This window comes from Camelus ferus, chromosome 11, assembly GCF_009834535.1.
Source record: "Camelus ferus isolate YT-003-E chromosome 11, BCGSAC_Cfer_1.0, whole genome shotgun sequence".
NCBI lineage: Eukaryota > Metazoa > Chordata > Mammalia > Artiodactyla > Camelidae > Camelus > Camelus ferus.
In genome coordinates, this window is record NC_045706.1 from 53200951 (window position 1) to 53227193 (window position 26243).

At 47.5% G+C, this 26243-nt stretch overlaps 1 protein-coding gene across 16 annotated transcripts in view; it reads right to left on the bottom strand.

Annotated features, from left to right (window-relative positions):
- KCNMA1 (potassium calcium-activated channel subfamily M alpha 1) overlaps positions 1-26243 on the bottom strand; it is a 711960-nt gene that overhangs the window by 493980 nt on the left and 191737 nt on the right. For all 16 annotated transcript variants that reach the window (XM_032491958.1, XM_032491957.1, XM_032491943.1 and 13 more), the window contains exon 2: positions 9348-9509. In XM_032491958.1, coding sequence (XP_032347849.1) covers positions 9348-9509 — 162 coding nt within the window. The remainder of the gene's footprint in view (positions 1-9347; positions 9510-26243) is intronic.

Consider the following 26243-nt stretch of genomic DNA (forward strand, 5'->3'; position numbering starts at 1 on the left):
TTCTGGGTCTTTTGTGATTCCATATAAATCCTCGGATCATTTGTTCCAGTTCTGTAAAAAATGTCCTGAATAATTTTATAGGGATCGCATTAAGTCTGTATTGCCTTAGGCAGTATGGCCAAATATTTTAATGATATTGATTCTTCCAACCCAAGAGCATGGGATATCTTTCCATTTCTTTAAGTCTTCTTTAATTTCCTTAATCAGTGTTTTGTAGTTCTCCATGTAGAAGTCTTTCACATCTTTGGTCAGATTTATTTCTAAATGTTTTATTGTTTGAGTGCAATCTTAAAAGAGATTATTTCTTTACTTTCTTTTCCTGTTGATTCATTATTAGTGCAAAGAAATGCAACTGATTTTTGTACATTAATCTTTTACCCTGCTACCTTGCTGAATTCTTTTATTAGCTCTTATAGCTTTTGTGTGGAGTTTTTAGGGTTTTCTATATATAGTATCATGTCATCTGCATATAGTGACACTTTTACCTCTTCCTTTTCCAATTTGAATCCCTTTTATTTCTTTTTCTTGCCTGATTGTTGTGGCTAGGACTTCCAAGATTCTGTTGAATAGGAGTGGTGAGAGTGAGCAACCTTGTCTTGTCCCAGATTTTAGTGGGAAGGTTTTCAGTTTTTCTCCGTTGAGTACTATGCTGGCTGTAGGTCTGTCATAAGCAGCTTTTATCACGTTGAGGTATGTTCCTTCTATATCCACTTTTGTAAGGGTTTTTTTAAATCATAAATGGGTGTTGATTTTATCAAATGTTTTTTCTGCATCTATTGAGATGATTATGTGGTTTCTGTCCTTTCTTTTGTGGATGTGGTGTATCACATTGATTGATTTGCATATGTTGAAGCATCCTTGTGTCCCTGGGATGAATCCAACTTGATCATAGTGTATGATCTTTTTTATGTGCTGTTGGATTCTGTTTGCTAATATTTTGTTGAAGATATTTGCATCTATCTTCATCAGTGATATTGGCCTGTAACTTTCTTTTTTGGTAGTGTCTTTGTCTGGTTTTGTTATCAGTGTGATGATGGCTTCATAGAATGAGTTTGGGAGTACTCTCTCTTTTTCAATCTTTTAGAAGAGTTTGAGAAGGACTGGTATGAGTTCCTCATTGTATGTTTGGTAGAACTCCCCACTGAAGCCATCTGGTCCTGGACTTTTGTTTGCAGGGAGGTTTTTTTAATTGCTAATTCTATTTGATTTCTAGTGATCGGTCTATTCAAGTGGTCAGTTTCTTCTTAATTCAGTCTTGTTGGACTCTATGTTTCCAGAAACTGGTCCATTTCTTCTAGGTTATCCAGTTTGTTTCCATACAGCTGTTCATAGTATTCTCTTTTGATATTTTATATTTTTGTGGTATTGGTTGTAATTTCTCCATTTTCCTTTCTTATTTTGTTTATTTGTGTTCTCTCTCTTTTCTTCTTGGTGAGCCTGGCCAGAGGTTTGTCAATTTAGTTTACTCTTTCAATAAACAGCTTTTGGTTTGATTTTTTCTGTTGTTTTTTATCTCCATTTTATTTATTTCCTCCCTGATCTTTATTATTTCCTTCCTTCTGCTGACATTTGGTTTTGTTTGCTCTTCTTTTTCTAATTCTTTTAGATGGTAGGTTAGATTGTTTATTTGAGATTGTTGTTCTTTTCTGAGGAATGCCTGTATCGCTATGAACTTCCCTCTTAGGACTGCTTTTGCTGCACCCCATAGACTTCGTGTGGTTGTGTTTTCATTGTCATTTGACTCAAAGTATTTTTTAATTTCTCCTTTGATTTCATCATTGACCCATTGTTTTTTTAGTAGCATGTTGTTTAATCCCCATGCTGTCATTTTTTTCTCCTTTTTATTTTTCTGTGGTTGATTTCTAATTTCATGGCATTGTGGTCAGAAAAGATGTTTGAGATAATTTCTATCCTCCTAAATTTGTTGAGGCTTCTTTTGAGCCAGAGTACATGATCTATCCTAGAAAATATTCCATGTGCACTTGAAAAGAATGTATATTCTATTTTGGAGGGTGTCATTTTCTGAAAATATCAACCAAGTGTAATTGTTCTATTGTGTCATTTAGTTTCTCTGTTGCCTTATTAATTTTCTGTCTGGAAGATCTGTCCAATGATGTTAATGGGGTGTTAAAGTCTCCTACTATAATTGTGTTCCCATCAATTTCTCCCTTTATCTCTGTTAGTATTTGCTTTATGTATATAGGTGTTCCTATATTGGGTGCATATATGTTAACAAGTATAATATCCTCATCTTGTATTGCTCTTTTAATCATTATATAGTGTCCTATTTTATCTTTCTTTATGGCCTTTGTTTTAAAGTCTATTTTGTATGGGCCAGGGGGGTGGGGTGGGAAGGGACAGACTGGGATTTCAAAATTTGTAGATACTGACAGGCATATGCAGAATAGATAAACAAGATTATACTGCATAGCACAGGGAAATACACACAAGATCTTGTGGTAGCTCATAGTGAAAAAGAATGTGACAATGAATACATGTACATTCATGTAACTGAAAATTGTGCTCTACGCTGCAATTTGACACAACATTGTAAAATGACTATAACTCAATAAAAAAAGTTAACAAATTTAAAACATACAGTCTGTTTTGTCTGATAACAGTATTGCTACTCCCGCTTTCTTATCATTTTCATTTGCATGAAATATCTTTTTCCACCCTCTCACTTTAAATCTATGTGTTTCCTTCTCCCTAAAGTGGGTCTCTTGTATGCAGCATATTGTAGGTTCTTGTTTTATTATCCAGTCTGCCACTTTATGTCTTTTGATTGGAGCATTTAGTCCATTGACATTTATGGTAATTATTGATAGATGTGTGTTTATTGCAATTTTGAACTCAGTTTCCAGTTGATTGGTATTTCCTGTTTGTTCCTTTCTTTTTCTTTTTCTGTTTGTGGTTTGATAATTTTCCTTTGTATTATCTTGATTTCTTTTTGATTTTTGTGACTCTAAGCTTTGAACTTGTGGTTACCCTGTTTTAAGTATATTAACCCTTTACTATATCTGTTTTGAACTGATTGTCATATAGGCTCAAACTCATCCTAAAAAGAACTAAAATAAAGAAAAAGAAAACTATATTTTCTTGCTTCCCTCTCCCAACCTTATGATTTTTATGTCTCCTTTTATCTCTTCATGTTTATTCTGTTGTAACTCATTATAGTTATCACCTTTCCAATTATGTTTTTCTCCTTTCTATAGCATTCTGCTTCTTTTCTATTTAGAGTAGGCCTTTCAATATTTCTTTTACCATAGGTTTAGTACTGCCGAATTCTTTTAGTTTTTGCTTGTCTGTGAAATTCTTTCTCTTTCTATTCTAAAGGATAGCCTTGCTGGATAAAGTATCCTAGGTTGCAGCTTTTTCTCATTCAGGACTTTGAATATATCTTGCCACTCACTTCTGGCCTGCAGTGTTTGTGTAGAGAAAACAGCTAAAAGCTTTATGGGGGTTCCCTTGTAACTAACTCTTTGTTTTTCTCTTGCTGCCTTTAGAATCATTTCTTTATCTTTAACTTTGGTCATCTTGATTATAATATGTCTTGGTGTAGGTCTATTTGGGTTCTTCTTGTTTGGGACCCTCTATGCTTCCTGTACTTGCATATCTGATTCCTTCTTTAGGTTTGGTAAGTTTTCAGTCATGATTTCTTCAAATACCTTTTTGATCCCCTTCGCTCTTTCTTCTCCTGCTGGGACCCCTATTATGCATAGGTTAGCATGTTTTATATTATCCCATAGGTCCCTTATATTGTTTTCACTGGTTTCTATTTGCTTTTCTGTCTGCTGTTCTGATTGGGTGACTTCCGTTATCCTGTCTTCTACATCACTTATTCATTCCTCTGCATTGTTTAGTTGGCTTTTGACAGCCTTTAGGTCAGCTCTCATCTCTGCCATTGAGCTTCCTGTGTTTAATTGGCTCCTCTTTATAGTTTCAATTTCCTTTTTGAAGTATTCTCTGTCTCTATTCACAATCTCTCTTAGTTCCTTCAGTGCTTTGATCACTCCCTTTCGGAAATCATGATCTAGTAGACTGTAAAGGTCTATTTCACTGACGATTCTTTCAGGGGATTTTCCTTGTTCTTTTAATTGGGAGTGGTTCCTCTGCTTCTTCATTTTACTTATATCTCTCTGGCACTATGGATTTTGGACTATCAGTTATCTGCTGTGGTCCTGAAGTGATTTATTTATTTGTTCATTTTTTTTAAAGAGGATGTGGAAATAAAACTAAAAAAAAAAAAGCAAAAAACCCAAAAATTATACAAAAAAAATTTTAAATAAATAAAATTTGAAGTTTAAAATGAGGAAAAATTTTAAAAACCAAATAAAAATAAAAATTAAAAAGAACAAATTTAAATTTTTAAAATTTGTTTTCAAAAATTTTAAAAGAAAAAAGATTTAAAAAAAGAATACCTAAATAACAGAACAAAGTCAAAAAAAGTCAAAATTTTTTTAATTTAAAAAAATTTAAAGAGGAAAAGAAAATCTTTTAAGATTAAAAAATAAAAAGCATAAAAATTAAAAAGTAAAAAATAAAAATTTTTTAAAAAGAGGAAAAAAAAGGAGAATATATTCCCATGTAGACTGTGCTTCTAATAATGTTGTTGTGAAGTCTGTTTTAAGTACTACCTTACTTTTAGAAAGATTTCATTTGACTCACAAAACTCTATGGCGCACATAATCACATACGTGGAAAGTTCAAATAGGAAGCCAAGGGGAAGTGAGAGAAAAGACGCAGAGATGAAGCTGGGCAGATATGAATACATAGCATGCAAAACCTGAGATACTGTGTATTTCCAATGGGCCACAAACTTGGCTCCAAGCAGCTACTACAAAAAGTGGGCCATGAGCCCTTTCCCAAGTTAGAGTGTCTACTAGAGGTTCACCAGGAGGACCACAGCAATTGTGGCACAAAGAACTATTTACTCCAAGTCTGTGCATAAGCAGGTAACGTGAGATGTAGTGAACAGAGTCCCCAGCAAGACCCAAACACCTGGGAGGTATCTCAACAGCATTTAGTGCTACACAGAAACATTCCTTGGTGTGGGCCCACTCCAAATCCCAAAGTGCAGCTGATCAATTCTCCTAGTATGATCGCAAATTTTGAATTAAGTAGGTATCTATTTTATAATCAGAAAACAAATATTTTGAATTTAAAAAAGATAAGGGAAACAGTCATCCTTGACTGTCTGGGGGTGCACTGTGATACAGAATCCCTCAGCCATCATTCCCAGAGAAGGCTCTGCCCAGTCCTGCTGTTTCTGTGAAGCTGAGCCTGAGTGCCCAGACAAGAGAAAAGGCAGAGACAGGCTACTCTGAGACCTGGTTAAGGAATGTTTATCACCTTGGTGATGAAGCCCCAGGTGTTAACTATAAAAAGCACTGGTGACCGGCGACTCTCATTTGTCACTGTTTACATTGAGCTCTACAACTTTGTATCTAGTTTATCCATATAAATAATTCACACCCTGCATCTCTGGTGCTCATTGCCTTATGCCCATTGCCTTGAACAGTGCCTGGTGCAGTTGAGAAATAAGTACTTACTTACTGAATGATGAGAGATCCTGGACAACAAGCGAATCTACGGGCCTGCTGAAGTTGTCTGGGCGAACCCTTCCCCACCTGGGCCTTACCCCAACTTTAAGTCTCTCACCTGTGGCAGTGAGACAGGTGAGAAAGGGGCCCAGATGTGGAGGCCAAGCTCCTGAGCTGTGCGTCAAGGAAAACAAATTAAAAATTGAAAAGGGAAACTGAACAACCAGGTGTCTAGTCTTGCTTGAGTCTCGCTATGGTGAAGATAAACACTGGGACAGTTCAAGACAAACAGCTCTGGGTTCTGAACAGGCAGAGCTGCTTTCTCATGTGCAGTGAGGATGTGGTATGAAATCTGTTCCTTGCTCAGGGCAAGAACCTGTCTTCCCTAAAGAAGAGGGCTGGCTCTGAAGGTTCTGCCCGAAGGTACACGGAGCTGCTGGCTCTCTAAGCAGGGGGACTTTGCTCTGAACACACCAGCGCAGCCCAGGCAGCATTTTCTCCAAGGAGACCTCCGGCAGCTGGCATCATGGGACGTCCCAGGCAAGGAGACCTGGGCAGACCACACTATCCACACAAATGTTAAGAGAATCAGGCCAGTCTCGGGACCTAATTGACTTGGGGACAATAATGTCAAAATGCCACAGCCACAGCAAGAGCTCACAGTGGCTTTGAAAAGAAAAGGCGTTATCTTGAACTGATAAGTAATGACACTGAAGGAGCACTAGACAGGAGTCCAGAGGCCAGCACGTACTAGCCTGGTTCTGTCACTTCACTGCCCTTCTGAGGCCTCGGTTTGTTCAACTGTAAAATGGACATAAATTCACTGATAGGATTGGCTTCCTGGCTTCTTCATAATGAACCCCTACAACACAACAGCCAAACTGGAGATATGCAGTGAATGCAGTGTGGTCCTTACCCTTCAACCTGATAAGAACATACAGGGCCTGGCCCAGCATCTGGCTCCCGAGAGGCTCATAAGAATGTTGTCATCAGCAGTAGCTTCAAGGTGGCTGCTGGATGCACTTGGCCTGTGAGTTCTACTGCTAAATACCACACACATCCAGCCACCTGCCTCCACCGTGTGGTCCTAGTTCAGGCCTTGCCTCACCAGGTCCGCTGCAGTAAGGCACCCTCTCCTGACCTGTCACAGGTGCTGGGAGCTCACTATCCCAACCATCCCAGCATCTCTGAGCTCCTGCCTCACCAATTTGGTCTCTACTTGTCTATTTGTGTTCCTCTCAGCACAACCACCAATCACAAGGCCACTCCCTAAAAAATCTCCTTTTCCTACAAAATTCAGCTTTAGCTCAGCATTTGAAGACCTGATAAGCTGCCTTCTGCTCACTGTCACAGTCTTACATCCCCTCGAGGGCCTGTGTGTTCACAGCCCAGGCCTCAGTCCTCCGATGCACCACACCTCTGCTCTGCTCCTGATGTTCCCTTGCTCTGGAATAATCTCTCCTTTGACTTTCAAGATCCTAACTCACATTGCCAAGCTAAACTCAAATGCCTTCTGTTTTATTAGTATTCTCAGCTTCTGGCCTCGTAAGGGATCCCCTTTCTTGTTTTCAAGTTCAGTTATGTTTTTATTTTTGATATTGTCACTGTCATCAAATGTGCTCAGTTCACTTTGAACTGGAAGATGCTGCTCAAAGGTTTTTCTCTCTGTGAAGCCCTAGAAGGCTTTCTTGACATTCCCCTTCTTCCCTATACTCAGCCTCCCCCGCCATACACAACTTATGCAATGTTTGTACTCAGAGTATTTCTCCTCCAGAAACTCCTCCAATAACTTCCATCCACAGGGCAGTGGAATTAGGGTTTTCCATGGGGATGAAAAAACACCTGGCCCAGAGCTGGTTCTCAGTATCTCTTAGCTGATGCTGAAGAAGACAGTTAGAACTGTTGTCCTCAGTGGCTACACGGAAGTAGCTGGCATCACATGTGTGCACCAAACTGTTGGCTGCTCCCCATCCACTATCACTGCTGACCGTATAGAATGCACTGCCTCCATTTCATCCCATGTGAATACCCAGACCCAGAATTCAACCTCCTTAAGTTTCCAACACTGAATCCACTCACACAAGTGTGAAAAGGCAATGGAGACTTTACTGAAGACTCTGGAGGGGAGATGAAGGTGGTGGTCACATAGCACAGCCCACAACAAGCCATCTTCGATTCCTCACTAGACAGGGCTACCCAGTCTCTTCTGGGTCCCACCGACCCAGACTGTCCCCCTCTGCCTTTCTCCACACCACAACTGGCCTCACCAGTTTCTCTCTCTTCCTCTCCAAATTCCTAACTTTAAATTTTGCTGCCAATTAATGTCAGCCATGACTTCAAAACCAGATTCTTCAGAAGCCTTAGCTCCCAGAGGTCCCTCAGTTAACAGAACCCTGTCCTCCTTGAAGGCCGTTTGGCCACCACCTTTGTGACTCAAGCATGATGACATTCAGTGTCTTAATCCTTCCCTTAAGTTGTTGGTGAGATATTTTATCCCAAGCATAATGTAGAGTTCTCCCCAAGAAGGATTCTTGATGAGTGAAGTTTTACCACCTCTCTGTCATCTATAGCCACCTCCTCGCTGAGTTTCTGCCATGAAACATTGAGAGTGATTACCTCTATCTTCCAGCATCCCTGACTGATCTTCAATTCCCCCCAAGTCACCAGGACATCCCCATTTATTCCATCTCTGAGCCAAATGACTTTTGACCAAGCCCCAGCTTCAGGCCCAGGAAGGGCAACCCATACAAACCAGTTTCCAGAATCACATGAAGTCATTTGGAATACAACATCCTTCTCAGGGAACTTCTTGACTCTAAGCAGACCCCAGAAAGCTGGTGGACAGGGCTACCCAAGGAAGGAGCTTGGTCTGGCTGTGCTGACCAACTCCACTTGTTCACCCCAAATCGTCACCATCTTTGCACTGAAAGACCCATGTCCCAGGACCCCCAGGCAAACAAGGATGGTTGGTTACTACAGGTTTGTCCCACCCACCATCCTTGCCAAGAACCCACAGCTCATAAGGACAGTCAGTGAAGCCAAGCTCCACACGAGCAAATCAGAGAGAATGCAATAAATGCACAGAGAAGGGGAGGATGAGCCCTGGCTGCAGGTGGGGCTGGGAGACAGGCTCCCAGAAATAAGGTCACACGAGCAATGGGGCCAAGCACGGGGCCAACAGTCTCAGGTGGGCTGCTGACAAGTTACACCATTGGCATGACTGAGGAATTCCACCCTGGGCAGGATCCCAATGACACAGGGTGGGAGATTAGGAAACTATGGCAGCCAGGAGACAACAGCAACATCCCTAGGTGGTACACACAGGTGCACGCACACACACGCATGCACACATACACACACACATACACACAGAACTCCCTGGAGCCTAGCATTTATGGGGCTTCCACAAATTCTGAGCACACATTTCTTTGACCCTCTCTCCTTTCCACGAGTGTCAAGCTGTGTACGTGTGTGTGTGTGTGTCTGTGTGTGTACTGCGTGTGTACGCATGTGCACACCTATTCTGCTGGCAGAGGAAATGCCCTACATCCTCCCCAACAGACCGTCTCTGCCCCGGACGCAGCCCCAGTGTGCAAATCCCTGCACGAACCACTGGCTTAGATGTGCACAAAGAAGCCAGCCTCTCCTCCATGACCACGACGACGTAAGCACTCGCTCTTCTCCCCCACCTCCTGATAGCCAGTGGCCAGGAAAAGACCCAGTGAAACATCGCATCCCCATAAACACAGAGATCGTGGACCAGAAAGCAGGCCTCCTCCTGTGAGGAGGGAGCTGGGGACTCACCAGGACTCTGCCAGTCAGCGTCTGGGCAGATATCATCACCCCCGCCCAGTCTTTCACGGAGGTCATCCAGCCGACCTCAGCTGCCACCGCCTCCTCTTTTTCGTCCGCTGGCTTGAGAGTGCCGTCTGCCTGGCTTGAGCCATTGTTAATCTTCTGGGCCTCCTGGCAACAGAGAACAAGAGTTGAGACACAGGCACCAAGCAGATTTTAAAAACACAACCTACCCAAAAGAATCAAAGCCAGAGGGGCCCCCACTGAGATGGGAAACGGCTTGAAGGCACAGGGGTTGGGAAAAAGGGATGGATTATGGCTTTGATTGTTCTTTTAAAATCTTTTTTAAAAGAATTTTTCCTTTGTTTCCTCTTAAAATATCTTTGTGAAAGAAAAAAGAATGAAATTATTCTCTTCCCATTTGAAAGGACAAGAATCACGAAGCTCAGGAGGGAAACCAACCTGTCTAGGGTCATGGAATGGCTGGGAAAGAGATGAGATCAGCATTCTGCCTGCCCAGCCTTCACAGCCTTCTCATAGGTGCACCCTGCTTTCCTAAGGAAATCTCCATCTCCTCATCCCAGACTGTGTGGTCCAAAAGGGACTGAAGGTCCACACTGGCCCCAGGAATGGCTACTGGTCAATCAGACCAGTCCATCCCTCTGGCAATAGCAACTGGACCAAGGATGGTTACATGAGCCGTGCCAACCCAACAAGACTCAAGCCTGGGGCTTTTGCTGCAAAGAATAAGAGGTAATCCTTCCCTGAGAATGAAGCCACGAGGGGAAACTACAAATGATAGAATACTGATGTCATCATTTGAACACCTGAATCCAGCTTTGCCTGAAATCCACCCCAGAACTTTTTAGTTACAGGAAGCAATAAATTCCCCTTCATGGCTAAAAATGTGCTTGAGGAAAAAAGGCTGACTTCATTAGATAACTGAGCCCCACATAGGGCCCATATAGGGCCCTAAAACTTGCATGTTATGTGCCCTCTGCCTAGAGTACTCTTCTCACAGAGGGTCACAGTTTAGTCCCTCACCTCCCTCAAGTCTTTGAGATGTTACATTTTCAATAATTCTGCTCTGGCTACTCTTTTAAAATTCCAACTGTCTTCTGACGTGTTGCCCTTTCTGCTTTATTTTTCTCCATAGCATTTAAAACTTCTAACACACTCCATAATTCACTTACTATTTAATTTACAGTCTGCCTCCCCCAGCTGCTGAATTCCAAGCACCTAAAAGAGTGTCTGGCATGTAGTTGTCTCAATAAACATGAATGAATAAAAAAGGTTATAAGTGTCATCCCCCTCACTGACTACAGAGCCTGGGCTTAGGGGTTACCAAATAAAATACAGGATTCCCAGAGATTTTAGTTTCAAATAAACAACAAATAATTTTTTAGTATAAGTATGTCCCAAAGATTGCATGGGACATACTTATATTAAAAACATATTCATTGTCTAGAATTTAAATTTAACTGGGCTCCCTACTCAAATAACCACTAAGATTATTTGTGCAAACATAGATGTTTAAAAAGATGCCAGCAAAAATAGGTTCATCATTTAAAATGCTAGAATTAGTTAAAACAAACTGAGCTGGGGGATCACTGTGAATTGGAGTGAAGAGGAAAACCCAAAGGCAGAGGCAAAAATCTTGGTCTGCAGTGAATGAGGGTGAGGCAGGCTGGGAGGCACTGAATGAGTCACCCCCTTGGGGATTCGCAGGCAGGCAGGAAGCTGCTCCCAATGCCTGGTTATCCCCCACCAGCCACCCCTGACTCAGGGATGCTGGGCAGACAGATGGAGGACCAGCAACACCAGGCGCTCATGTTTAATTTCCAAGTGTACTGGCCCCCTCGGTGATTGAACAGTCCAAGAGGAGGCCTGAGGAGGTGGGGTACAGAATGGACATATTTGGGGGCCACCTGCTGACGTCTGTGGAGCCCACAGCCCAAGCCACCCAAGGCCAGTCTCAATGGCCTGTTAGGACCTCGAGTCTTGGCCATGTGGAGACTGCACAAGTGGGTGTCCTGGGAGAGACAGAGGCCCTGATCTGGAGGCAGCCTTAGTAACGGAAGGTGTAGACTCAGCTTTCCTCTCCTGTAAGATGCCTGCCCCATAGGTGTTAGCAGGATTAAACAGTGACCAATGACACAGAAAACACCGTTTCATTAATTAGTCTCACCACCTCCTGCTTCTTCGAGAGCCACAGACACTTAGTCATGGTTCTCTAACTTGAGTGGCACCAGAACCCCCCAGAGGGCTTGTTACAATTGTGCTGGGCCCCACTCCCGACCCTCACTTCTAACAAATAGCCTTCCCAGGTAATGCTGAGGCTGCTGGTCTGGAACCCCAGTTTGAGAACCACTGCCTATCATCTTGATGTGGCATGATCATCCCTGCCCTGATATGAAATGGGGCGTGAACCTTAGCCCCCAGCTCGGTGCTGGCCTCTCCTCTCACCCAGACCAGGAAGAGATCAGGACAAGGAGCAGGTCCTCACATCAGAGGTGCTTGTTTCCCCTTGGCAGCGTCTCCCAGGCACATTTCTGAGCTGGTCCAGGGCCACGGCCCGGGGGCCTGGAGAGCTAGCTCTTTGTTCCTCAATCCTGGGGTGCAGGCTCCCCAGCCACCCGGCGGACCCTGGAGGAGGGAATCGGCAAGGAAAGGGCTGGGAGGCAGGGAGTCCTCTCCAGTCACGGTGGTTTCAGTGCATCAATAATTCAGAGCACAAGAGGCATATGGCAGATAATGGTCTCTTGCCAGCCCTCTTACCTATTGTTTTACAAGGCATTCATTATTTTAATTACTTTATGATAGGCAAGGAAAAACACAGACTAAAGGGAGATAATGCTCTCAATATCATTTGCTTACTCTGGATGTTGTGAGCTTAATTACGCGTGGGCGGTAGAACTGGGGGAGTGGCTGGCGGGGGGGAGGCTGGAGCCTTGCAAAGCCTGAAGCCAGGCGGCCAGGTTAGCGCTCCTTGGTCTGGAGGAAAAGCCCCTCTGTACCTCTGACCTCACTCTGGCCAAAGCATCCCTCATCAGGACAGGTGGAACCCCTACTCCGGAGAAAGGGTATGGAGGCCCAGAAAGTTAAGTGGCCTTGCTGAGGACATGCAGGGGTGGGGGTGGAGAGAGTGGGAAGGGGCAGAGCCCATTATAACAGTGACTGACCGCCATTTATCAAGCCAGAACTGGGTATCAGCAACTAAAACTTAAGTGCCTTCTCGGCATTATCTTGCTTAGACCTTATAATAAATCCAACAGGCAGGTGGAATTGCCCCCAATTTATAGACAGGCCAACTGAGAGCAGATACTTCTCAGGGGAAAGCACAGAGCCTGAGAACTCAGGCTGGGGACAGCGAGCCCATCTGGCCTTAGGTCTGCTCTGCCACTTACAAGCCGGCTACCTCGAGCATGTTAGCTCACAGCCTCAGCCTCCTCCGTGTAAAATGGGGACAACCACACAGACCCTGTTAAGGTGGTGGTGAAACTTACAACACACCATGCTTGGGTCAGGGCTGAGGTGTGGCAGGCATAGCCACCTTGACGGAGCACCCACTGATGGGCAGGTTGGCTCCAAGGATATTCAGTTAAAGCTGCACCATTGATTGGGGCCCTGGGATGGACACTGGCCCAGAGTGAAACCGTAATAATTACAGAACAGAGGAGAAACAAGTGTAGGTTCTAACAGCTATGAGGTTTCGCCTAGGTAATGGGCCCCCAGGAGGTAAAGTGCCTGCCCAAATTCTGGAGGGGTTCCAGCAGGTGCTGTGTGGCTCTCCCCTAGGACCGCGGGGACAGGGATCCCTACACACTCAGCTCTGGACCAAGCGACCTCTTAGATCCCTTCTGACTCAAAGCCCCATTAGCTCAACCTCCCAGTGTGATGAAGAGACAGAGGACCAGAGAGAGGCTGCTCCCTGAGTCCCAGCACACTGCTGTCTCCTGTGCCCCACAGGACGCTGCCTAGGGGGGAATGGGGCTTTGTTTTGAATGACAGAGGGGGCATCCCTCCATCCCCAGACCTTCCACTTGCCCCTGCAGAGAAGGACCCAGCCCCCTGCTGGGAGGACTCCTGAGCTGGGTCAGATAGGCGCCCACTGGTGTCAGGAGAGAACTGGCCCTGGTCCCTGCTCATCCTCCAGGAAATCACTGTGGGGTGGGGTGGGGGGTGTGGAAGAGAGACAGCCCCACTAGCTACAGGCTCCAGCTACCCTAGCCTCAGACAGACCATCACATATTTTCTGAAATGGAGAAAAGGATCTCTTGGAACAAAGAGGAACAAGGAGGAGGGAGGAGGAGAGAGAAAATGAGACTGGGCGGTCCCTGGGGGTGTCCTGGCAAGTGGATGTCCAGCCACAGCCACTCTCCTGGGAAAGGGGCTCTGTCTGGCTTAAAAGGCCCCTCTCCCTCCAGCCTTGCCCTCTCTCCCCCTAGAGTTTTGTGCAAAAGAAGCCACAGCTGTCTCCTGGGGACAACAAGGGACAAAATCTAATCTCAGTGCCCAGACTGAAGGATGGGGAGGGCTGCAGGGTGACAGTGCAGGTACAGAAGGCTAGAGGGGCACTGGGGAGCAGAGTGGCCAACTGTCCCCTCCTACTGAATGTCCACACTGGCTGCCTCTCACAGGGCTGGGCCTGCACCCTCACCGTCAGTGACTTCCTGTCAACACGGCCACAGAGGGCCTCACCCTCCAATGTCCCCTGTGCCGAGGGTCTGACCAGGCCACAGTCAACCGTCCAGTATTCACTGTCCAGAGTACACAGCTGTTGGATGTCTGGGCATTGCCCCTGAACCATCAGGTCAAAGACCAAAGCCTGAGAAGGGACCTCAGCCATCCCTTCGGATGTCAACCCCCTCACTGTACGGATGAGAATGCTGAGGCCTAGAGGAAGTCACGTGCCCAGTGCCACCCTGCCCCACCAGGTAGTAACCGAGCCAAGACGCAAACCCTCAGCTGGCTCTACTTCTCTTCTCTTTTGTTGCTTCCCAGACAGGATGATTCCTCTGAATCCAGACCCAGGGAACCCATCGCTCCCAATCAGCTCCCTGCCCCATAAGTCTACAATCTGGAATCCGAGTGTTCCCAGTACCAGCAGAAGCCTCCACCTGGCCTGGTACAGGTGGGTTTGGGTGTGGGGGCCCCACAAGGCAAAGTTTCTTGTCTTCAAAGTGCCCAGCTTTCCCCAGCAGTAGGAGATGCCCTGGCCCAGCACGGGGAGCAGGCCTGTGCCAATCCCAGGACCACACCACCTCTAGTCCTCAGATCCAGGCTGTCTCCGCCTCTCATCCTTCTTGAATTGGACCCAGTATACTGGGAACATCTGTTGTGTGACAGGAAGAGCTCTGAGGATTGAAAGTCCAGCTTTCTTAGACAAGTCATTTCATTTCCCAAAGCCTCTTCTGTAATAAGGATGTGTCCTGCTTTGTAATCTGGTAAGGTGGAGCACAGCACTTTCTGAAAGTACCAACGTCTTTACAAAGAGGGGCAAGGATGGTATCGTGGCTTACCTCTCAGATCCCTGCCCAGCTGCACCTTCCAGGGCAGGGCCCCCATTAACTCCCCAGGCCCCAACAGGATGTTGGAATTGCCAAGCCCTGACAGGTGGCTCACTGTGCTGGCCACACCCTCCCTGTGAGCCTCTGCCACACCTGCTCCTGCCCGGCTGGGCTCACTGCCCCTCCAGGTGCCAGGTGCCACTCTGAGCACCACACCTGCTGTGCGACTGCATCAGGGATGAAGCAGGGGATGGGCAGCCACCAGGAGGATTCAGAGTCGCCTGGCTGATCCCTGCCGAGGCCACCCGCACCTCCCTCCCCATGAAGCTCCAAGTCTATCTCGGGTTTCATTACATCTCAGCTGGATCTGGGAAGGTGTTTAAGCAGTGATCATCTGAGAGGAAAGCCCCTCTTAAAAACATAAGTCAGATTGTGTCACCACTGGGCCGACACCACCTCCCTCCCGTGGCTTCCATCCCACTCAGAGGACCAGACACAGACTTCACAGTCCAACCCACACAAACTGTCCCACTCCTGACGTCATCCCCATCATCCTCCAAGTCTCCCACTCCCTTGCTTGCTCACTCCAGCCGCACTAGCCTCCTTGTGCCGCCAGAATGTTCCAGGCCCACTCCCAGCTGCAGCTGACTGCCCTGGCTGCTCCCCCTGCCCCAGAGAGCCACAGCTGTTCTGTCCCCTCACACTTTGTTCAAACCCTCACCTTACTGGTGAGCACTTCCCTGCCCACACCCTTGAAAATGACACCCACCCCTCTCCCACTCCCCATCTATGCTCTATGCCTCCCTAGAGCATTTATATGACCATCTGCACACTTCAATCAACTTTTATTGCCTGTAAGCTCCATGAGGGGAAGAATCTTCACCTCTTCTGTTCACTGCTGTATCCTCAACAATAAAACATTATGAGCTCAGAGGAAGTGAGCACTGGACACATCTTGGTGAAAGGTAGGAAGGAAAGAAGGGTGTAGTAGGGAGGGAGGGAGAAAAGGAGGAGAAAAAAGAGGAAGGGAGGGAAGAAGGGGAGCAGCAACAGATGGGAAGTCAGTTGTTGGCAAGCACGATATCCAGAACAGATAATATTACTAAGAAGTAGTGATGGTGACCGTACCGGCCATTGTTTCTGGGCAGCATCAGAGCAACTCTGAGGTAGGTCTGAATATGCTCACTTGCATACGAGGGGTTAGGCAGCTGGTCCAGGAAGACACAGTCAGAATTTAAAGCCAGCTGCCTGACACCAAAGAGAGACAAGTACCTGAGCTGACTTCCTCCCAGGGATGGCGCAAGGAGCCCACAGGATGATATGTGCGGAACGATCGCGGGCTGTTGGAGTGCCCCGGAGAGGGCTTTCACCGTCAGGGACGCTCAATCAGCCCCACGTCTGGGTGCTGCGTGTGCCACAGAGACCCTCCTTCAAAGTCCCTGCGCCTTGGGGGGGTGGTTAAATCAAGGACAGAGGAACACAGGTCCCTTCTTGGCCAAGAACCAGCTTGGAACCATAAATCATCCTTCATGGAGCAGAGCATCCAGTTGGAAATGAACATGGCCAAGGTGACAGGCTGTGAGCCCCCCTGCTAAGCACGGAGGTTCTTTATACAGATGCGGCCAAAGGAGAAGACAGCTTCCCGTGTGCCATCTGCATCCTCGGAGGGCCTTCACCGGCAGTCCTGGGCAAGTCCTGCAGGGCCAGGGGTACCTACGGGGTGGGGCACTGAGCAGAGACCAGGAGTACTTCCCGCCCCTGGAAGCCCCATGCCTAGACCTCTCTCTGCCCAGGGCCTTGGTGCTATGGGGCATATCTTGGGTGAGCAACTTGCAGAGGGCTGTGGGGGAAGGAAGGACCTGGAAACCGCCATCTGTCTTTCTCCAGTGTCTCACAGTCCCACTTCGTCCTCAAATTTCCCTGGTCGCCATCAGAGAGCCACTTCCCCTGAGCCTGCATGGATGGATCCTGCCTCCGAGGAATTCCTTCAGTCAGCCTGGAACCCCCATCTTCATCCAGTCCCCAGCAGCAGCCCCCGCCTCTCCCTGCCCCCTCTCACCCAGCAAAACTGACCCAGCAGCCCAGCACACAGCTGCCCTTCGCTGAGCACAAAGCAGGACTCCAGAAGTCCTGGTCTCCTGTTAAGCAATGGTAGCAGGGCCAAGAACTCTGGGCTGCAAGTTGGGAAGCCTGAACTCAAGCCCCAGCTTTGCCAGGAGCAGGCTGTGTGGCCTTGGCCAGTTACTCAACCTCTCTGAGCAGAGTGAGGAGTTACCACGTGGGAAATGAAGGGGGGCAGTAGGTTAAACCCATAGTTTCCTGTTCTTTAGAGGCCAGCATTGTGTGTTCTGTGAGGTGCCTTAGGGCATTAGCAAGGGAGAGCAGAGAAGGCAAGGCCTGTGTCCCTCCTCCCCCTAGAAATTTAAGCTCAGCTATACTGAACAGTTTTCACCTATTAAGGTTCTACGTTAGACTGCACCTGAGTGAAGAGGTCTTCCGTGGAAAACCAGTTTGAAATTCACAGGCCCGTTTTAGCTTTTAATTGATGCTTTATTTCAGGGCAATGGTTAAGGTGTCCTGTGGCACAGCTTGGTCTAAGACCCAGAAATACCTGAACTTCAGCCCGTATAAACCCATGGGGCTTCCTGTACCTCCGTGCAGGCCACTGTCCTGCCCCCCATCCCCCGCCTCAGGTCTCCACCAAGCCTAAATGTTGGGGAATGGTCCTCCAGCCACCCCCACTTCTTCCAAAGAGGCCAAGAGGAAATGGCCCCCCTCCTGCCCCTTTCCGGGTGGGCAGCCTCTTTTACATCCTGGAAGGGTGGCCCAGCCCTGGGGTTCTCCCAGGTACTAATAATCCCGTGTATTAGGGATTAGGCCGATTACCGGAAACAGCTCAAGCAAATAAAGCATAATGTGGGCACCACCAGCTGGGATTTTCATAGTGAGAGGTCTGCAAAGGGAGAGGAAGGAGGAAGTGGGCGCCCTGACACACAGGGGCGGGGGGGAAATGGGGCAGCAGGAGACCGGGGCCCCTGCCGGGAGCTGGTGTCAGTGGGTGGTGGATTTGGTTTCTGCCCTTGGGAAGTTTTGATTATCCAACCTCTCCCTGGCAGGACGGAGCCTCCTCTGCCCCTTGCAGCCTCCCCCTCCACCTCCCGGGACCCCCCATATGCACAGGGGGTACCACGGTTGTGCCGAGGGAACCCATCTAGCAGCTGCTGTGTCTGCTAACTACAGACTACACATCCAGGGAAGAAGTACGGTGGCCAAAGACTCAGGCTGCAGGAGCTTAAAAAGAAGCTCAGACAAAGCCAATTGCTCTGGGGTGTCAGAAAACCATCACGATGACTGAGTCTCTCTGCTGGTCCCAAGATACCTTATCATCACGGGCATTTTTAGCTTGGCTTCCCGGGTGCCCTGTCCGGATTCTCACTCCTAGGAGCTCCCCTGTGCTGTGTGTAAGATCCGCTTTTTATAGGTCTTCGCGGGAGGAAAAAGGTGACAGCGGGAAAAGGGTGGGAACCCTTTAACAAGTCGCTCACCATCTTTCTGCCTCGGGTTTCCTTGTCTCAAATTCAAAGGGGCCGTGTAAAGGCTCCCCAAGGTTCTGTCTAGCTCTGAAACTGCCTGACCTTGAGGTCTGGACTGTGAGTCCTTCACTTGCCGTGTCCTGGCGTGTGAGATGCTGGGGGAGGACGGGCTCCTTCCCGGCCCTTCTCAGGGCCATGCTCTGAGCTGCCGGCCTGTCCCCTGGGGACTGAGGGAATCGGCTGCCTCTCAGGAGATCCTTGATCCCTTCTTGCCTCTACAGGCCATGTTCTCTCCTTGGCAGTTTTACACCATCTTATTTAATCCTCGTAACAAGCCTGTAAAGTAGGAATATTACGAGGCTCAGGGAGGTTAGGTAATCTCCAAGATCACTCACCTCGTAAGTGGTAGAGCTGAAATTTAAATCCACTCTATTCTAAGACCAAAGGCTATGTTTTCCTTCTCCTCCTTCCTGCCTCAGGATAGGCAAAAGGTACAAAGAAGAGATTGAATCTCCTTCTAAAATGCTGTTTATTACTACTACTGACACAATCATCTTACACCCTATGGCTTCTAAATAACAAAATTTTGTAGTACGGACATCTGGTTATAATCAGTCAAGTATGGACAGGGCTGAAATAATGGCTAGGGGAGGGGGTCTCAATCTGGGAACAGAATGACCGATAAGACATCATATCCCGTGGTGAGATGTGTTCTCAAATGGCCACATTTGCTGCTTAAAAATAGAAAGTCCACCCCAAACTTTTAGGACTAATGCACCCATCTCAGCCAATATACGACATTTGCAAATTAATGATCTCCTTCTCAGTCAATCAGCTTCATAAAATGGGAACATATAAGTGACAGACCCAAGTTCACTATCTGGGCCTCAGAGACTTGGAATTGGATTAACAGAGACCTCAGCTCTGATCCCTTGACCGGAGTGACCAGGCCCAGATCCATGTCATCCGCTCACCTGCCAAGACATGGTGGCCGAGCTGTTGGTCTGCAAGGCAACTGCCCTTTCCTGGGAGAATGGCTCAAGAACCACAGAGACAAGAACACCATCACAGGGGCCCAAGTCAGAAGACCAAAATCACATGTGTTTCCCAGTTGGGAAATAACTTGTAACCACACCAGGGAGGGCCAGTTCAGAAAGATTAATAACGGATGTAATTTCCTGAATGCCTTGTGTCCTCTTGGTTAATCCTATTAACCATACTGCAAGTTAGGCACCATTATCCCCATTTTAAAGATGAGTAGGTGAGGCACTGAGGCTTTCTGAAGGTCTATGGTTAGCACAGTGGCCTTATAAATCCCACACAGGCCCATACACTCAATACAAATCCCTTTTCCTTGCAGGAAGAATCTTGCATTGCCTGGGAAGACAATTGTCAGGGAAACACAGCTCGTTCACGTAAGAGACCGGGTAGACCCACGTGGCTGAGAGACGCACAACGAGTGTGGGAAGCACAGGTGCTGCTGTCTGACAGCCTGACTCCTGGCTTCCTCTCCCTCCAGCTACGCAACCCGGCACAAGTCACTCCGCCTTGTCCAGCTCAGTTTCCTCCATCGAAAAACAAGCTTACAATCACCTTCCTCACAGAATATCTGTGAGGCTCAATCAACCATGATGATGAAGGCAAAGCAGGTCATGAGTAAGTAGTATTATCTGCTAAGTCCCAGAGTACGCACTCGTATGACCTTGGACGACAACCTACCCAAGGTCCTGCTAATAAAGAGACCATCAGGAAGGAAATCCGGATTTTCCAGACAGCAAACCCCATCTCTGTCTACTTCACCAAAGTAGAGCGCAGTGTGGTTTCTCGTCAAAACAGACTGGATATGGATAACTAAGACCCACAGGAAATCCCAAACCTTCATTTTCTTTTTTTTTTTTTCCCAAACCTTCATTTTCATAAAAGGGAGAAATCTCCATATCACAACCCAGTTAACTTTTATGACTCAAGTTAGCAGGGAAGAGGCAAACGGAATCAAAACAAGGATGTGAACGTGGCTGGGGAAACAACTGAATACTACCCTGAGATGCAGAATCTAGATGCTCAAGGGGCTCGTTCATCTGGCCAGTGAGGTCACGGGCTCCTCCTCTCTCCCACCTTCTGCAAAACAGCCCAGGACAGTTTGGAGTGTCCCTACTCCTGGAGAGGAGTTACTGAGACAGAGAGATGGTGGAAGTGTCAAGAGGGAGGAGGCAGAAGCTGGAAGGGAGCCCACCACCACCTGTGGATCAGGAAGAAGACTGGCTCCCCACAGCAAAGCATCCTGGGAGGCTGGCTCTGGTCCTGAGGTCCACATGTTGGGCCACAGAGCAGTGCTGCTCCAGGATGGAGTTTGGAACGGAAGCAGCAGCACAACGCAAAGTGTGTGTGTCCGTGAAAGACAGCTAACACCCCTCTCCAGGGAAGAGCTGTCCTTTTCTTTGACGTTATGTCATCACTCCTTTCTTGGGTATTAATATGCCCTTTAAATGGAATGACAATGATGGTAGAGCTGGCATTTGACAGTTTATACCCTTACTTGTCAAAATGAAAAGTTGGCAACCCTGTGATATTCTCTATGATTTTTAAAGTTTAATTGAGTAGCCCATGGAAGGTCCAGGAACCACTCACTCACCTGGTCCTACTTCTACAGATGGGAAATTAAGCCCCAGCAAGGCCATGCTCGTAGCAGTCATGTCCCCCTACATGGAGCCCAGTGTGTGTCTGTCACACCATTCAGGGACAGCCTTGGGGCCAGGAAAAGTAGGACCCAAGGGAAGGAGACAATGTCCCTGGGGGCTCCCACAGCTCAGGTAACGCAGCCCAGAAAGCAGAAGAGAAGGGAATGCATCCGTTTTCAGGGCTCAGGGCCATACCCCAGGGCCCTGAGTTCCCAGCCTCACTGCTCCCACAGCAGGAAATGCACCATCTCCCTAATCTAAACAATCTCCCTGCAAACAGGGTCACTGTTCCCATGGCCCCAAACCATCACTGAGGGGGGCCATGGGGAGAAAGCAATTCCCTGCAGACTGCAGGTGAGATGAATTGCTTGTGGCTGGCTGAGCACTGCCCTCCAAGTCAACAGTCAGAAGCGACATGGGATAAAATGATGAGTGACTCGGGAACAAAGTCCCACCCAGTGCCCCCCAGGAAGCCGATCCCTTTCATCCCCTAGCTGGCTGCCCTTTTCCTCATAACCATTATCGCTGCCTAATGTTACACACAGGTGTATGTTCTCCATCAACCTCCACCAGAGGGAAGGCTCCAGGAGGGCAGGGCCTTGGCTGGATTTGCTCATTCCATATCCTCAGAACCTGGCACGGTGTCCAGCACAGAATGGGGACTTAATAGCCTGTTAAAACAAATGATTGAACAACTTCTGGGTTTTGTTTTATTTTGCTTCGTTTTCACTCTGTTCATATTTTCTGGAATCTCAGAAGGTCTTCCCAGTGCCCACTGCCCACAGCACAGAACTCAGACTCCTCCAGACCTGGCCTTCAGACCGGCCTGCTGCCCTCCCCGCTCCTCACAGACCCTGCTCTCCACCCAGATTTCTCTGAGAGGACCTGGTCCTCCTCCTCATCTGCACACCTTTGTGCCCACCCCTGATGCCCTCTCTGTTTCTCTCCACCTATCTTCATCCAGCTCAAACCCCAAGGGACCAGTGAAGCCCTCTCCTGGGTGACAGTCCCCTGTAGATCAACCTCCAGTGCCTACAATCTGTTCCCCTCACTTGACACTGGAAAGGCACTGGCTGGCAACCCTGCTTGTCTTTTTATCCATGCATGTCAGACTACTCCAATTAATCTGAAAGCTCCCTGAAGTCAAGGTCCATTTTGCTTTCTATCCAGAGTGTTCAGCATACAGCAAGTAATTAACAGATATGCACTGATTGAGTAAATTAAAACGGCTCAGGAGGCAATGGAAAAGCCAGCCCTTTCCCGGGCACCACTGACACCCTGGCTCAACCAGGCCAGTTTCCATGACTTGAAGCTTGAACAGGAGTGCTGGCTCCCAAATTGCTGTTCCTCAGAGCAGCTACATTTTCAAATACAAACACCAAATCCCAAACAAGATCAGATGTCACGGGGCTTCTGAGAGGCACATGCCTCATCAGGCACACGTCAGTCAAAAAAAAAAAAAAGATGAATGTTCTTGTTTACAAAAGGATTTGTCCCATTCCAGGAAAATTTCCACCACGATTTAGGACCTAATCCAGTACGTGCCTATAGACTCACCAACTGAGTATTTTTCTACCTCTTCAATTTGTTGAACTTGGATGGTGTTTGGCTTCAGGTCAAAACAGCTGCCGCTATTTGGGGGTCTGTCACTGCCCTTCCCAATGTTTCATGAACCCCCAATTCAGGAAACCAAGGCCGAACAAGTCAGAGAGACCTCAGGAGGCAGTAGGCCAGCCAGGCGACCAGCCATACAGATGCACTCAGACCCCAGCAACGCTAACGGTCGCCTAGCATGCAGACCCAAGCTCAGAGCCCCGGGACCCTGCAGAGCAGCCTATCTCCCTGGGCTCTGATCTCGCACCCACCTCGGGTGCCTGGCTGGGCTCCAAAACCCCAGCCTCCTGTGATTCTGGGTTCCCACAACCCTAGTCTGGATCTGGGTTTCCAACACAGCAGCCAAACACAAGAGAATCTGGACTGGCTGTTAATGTGACATAATAACAATAATTCAACAGTCGGCCGGGAGAGGAGGGGGGACTTCTATTTCTATCGGGTTCCGACAACTCCTCTCCTCTCCTTCTATTGGGAGTTAGGGATGGCGAGCACCCCAGCCCTGCAAATCCTCAGCTCTCCACTTGGCACCCCAGGACCCATCAATCTCCTGCCTGTGGCCTGGGACCCCTCCAACCCTGGATGTCCGGGAGAGGCTCAGCTGCTATGAGAACCTTTCTTGAAGGTTTTTCCAAAATTATATCAGGTTTCCTTCTACCCTAGCTTGTCAGCAGGGGACTCTTTTGCCTAACATGGTTGAAGAATGTCTTAGAAACGGGTGTGATTCAGTCTGGCTTCAGATGAGGTTTTCCACCCAGACAGAGCACACCGAGTGTCTGGACGTGGCGGCTCGCTACCCACAGGTCACCCACACCCTCTCCGCGTCTCCAGACCTCGGTCAGGAGGGCACACTTGACAAAGTGGCAGGTCCACCCAAAGATGACATCAGAAATAGAGCCAACAGGAAGCCAAAAGAAGGTGTATGCAACCCACACACTGGCAAACAAACAGGGGGGCCAACCTCCCACAGCATCCCTCTCTTCTCCCCAGTTTTCTGATTTTGCAGATCTTGTTGTGATGCACACAGTATAAATACTGAAGAGCTACTGGAGGAAGTGATTCAAGAATTGAAATCTCAAGAGGCACACACCTTTCCCCTGGAAGACAGGGCAAAGCCTTGCAGCCTTCTTTTGTGATGGAGATTGTTTCCCCCTGGTGCCTGTCCAGACAGCCTCCTCCACAAACACAAACGCTAACCAGAGGGGGGACCAAGACAATGGTTAGAAAACGAAATTTGCAGAGATGTCTGAAACCTGCATGTCAATCCATTCTGCTAGTGAATTGTTATTGAACTGTTGTTAGTTCTGCCACATGCTCGCCTGAGCATCCACAATCTCCCCCGGACCAAAAGAGACATTCTCTCCCTCTGTTAATGCTCCATCCATCCACTGTGCTGAGGTGCGGCTGGCTGCACCACGTGGGCACCGGGAGGCAGGTAACAGGAGAGGGGAAGCTTCTTTAAATCTCAGAAGTCTCTTTTATAAGGTTCTAACAGCTGCAATGAGAGAAAAGCCCTACAGGATGGGGACCCCTGTCTGAGTGCTGTCGTCCTCACCTGAGCTGGCATCCTGTGAGCCCCACGCTTCCATAACAACTGTCAGTCTGGCCCCTAGAACTCATGGAGAGGAGACCTCCTTTGTGTGGACAGCTTTGAAAGAAAGGTCAGATTGTTGCCTGAATCTCAAGCCTCTGTTTTTCTTCTCCTTCTGCAGCTGCTTTTGTGACCAGAAGCTGGACAGAGAGTGCTGTTACTGGGATTTCTTAGCATTGATGCATCAAAGGTGAGAAGCCAGCCAAGGAGAAAGGACACAGGGAGAAGCCTCTGGGGATACTGGCAATATTCTATTTCTTGACCCAGTTGGTTACACAGGATTTTCTCTTAATTATTCACTATTTTGTACTTTTACATTTTATATGCTTTTCTGTATATTTGTTTTATTTCATTAATTTGTAAGATTTTAAAAAAATAAATCAAACTTTTCTTAAGGGATCCATCATCATCACCCACATTTATTAAGTACCTTCTGTGACAGGACAGAAGACTCAGACTCCCAATAACCCTATGTCACAGCCCTGGACAACAGGATCAAGAACCAGAAAGAATTTCATTGAAAAGTCCCTGGTCTTGGGGCACAAGCAGAGGCCAGGTACCCCCCAGAAGGAGGAAGTCAAAGCAGAGGCCAAAAACAATTAGACATAGTCACAGGATGGATGGGTTAGGAACCTTCAGAGAACCTGTTGATAACAACAGTTTGCTCTTGGCTTGGGTTAAAGGACTGAGCCTACAAACAAGGTCATAGAGAAGGGGTGGGTTTTATGGTCTGACCTGCCTTGGGAGGTCATGAAATGCTGTAGGCAGGGCCCTGGACATCAGAAAAAGAGTACGCCTTCCCCTGCCCCACCAACCTACTCCTGAGAGTTGCTCATGGTCTCAGCACAGCCTGGATTAGGGTGGTAAGAACATTAAGCCATCAGGAGTCTGGGTCAAGTTCCAAACCAGGTCAGGAGCCCCAGGACCACCTCTTCACCCTCTGTAAGCCTTCACTCAACGCTCCTTCCAGCCGCACTGCTCCCCTATACACACCTCACATTGTCACAAGCCCATCGTTCTGCTTGTGTCGGATTAATTACCTCTTCCCCCTCCTTTACAAATCCTGCATGTTCTTCAAGACTCACTTTAAAAGCCACCTTCACCCTGAGGCCTCTCCAGATCCCCTTCATTGGAATTAACATCTCCCAGTGGTGTTGGCACAACCTTAACTCTCTGTCCCCTCAGAGTAGTATTCATTCCTCTGGTTATTAGTCCTCATTATATTCAAGCACTGTGGATACCTCCATCACTCCCCTCAGCTGAGGTCTGAAGCCTGGTCTTAGTAATTTTCACATCTACAGAAATATATTCTTATCAATTCTTACATCTATAGAATACACGTGTATATTCTAGATAAATGTAATAAATATTTATCTACACTTAGCACTGTGCCTAATGGATATGCAGTAGGTGTGCTATAAACAATCAATGTTCATTATCAAGTCAGGGTCCTAGGGGATGGAAGCCCAACACAAAGGAAAGAAGGTTCTTTGGCCGTCATGGAGCACAGGGGATCCGGGAGGAGGGGGTGAGCATCACAGAGAGACGTTGCTTCGCAAATCCACTCCCTTCTCTGCATCCCTACCTTCTCTGCCCTGACTGCTAAGCTTCATAACTATTTGCACTGTGTCCACTCTTGCTCCAGGGCCCCATCCTTTCTCCACACTGAAGCCAGAGAGATCTCACACCGTTTACATCACTCATATCATTCCTGTGCTTAAACTCTTCCATGATTCCCCACTGCTCTTAGGGTAAAGTTCAAAGTCCTCAGCATGGCCTTCGAAGATGCTCTTGCATGTCTGGCCTCTGTCTGCCATCTTATCACATATGAAACCACTCTTGGTGATCTCTTCCTTATTCTCTGGCTATCCTGGACTTTCTCCCATTCCTTCAATGAGTGGTTCTCGTTTATGACTCATGGATTTGCATGTACTGTTTCCTGTAACAACCTTCTCCACCCAGTCATGTTCCAGACTTCCTAC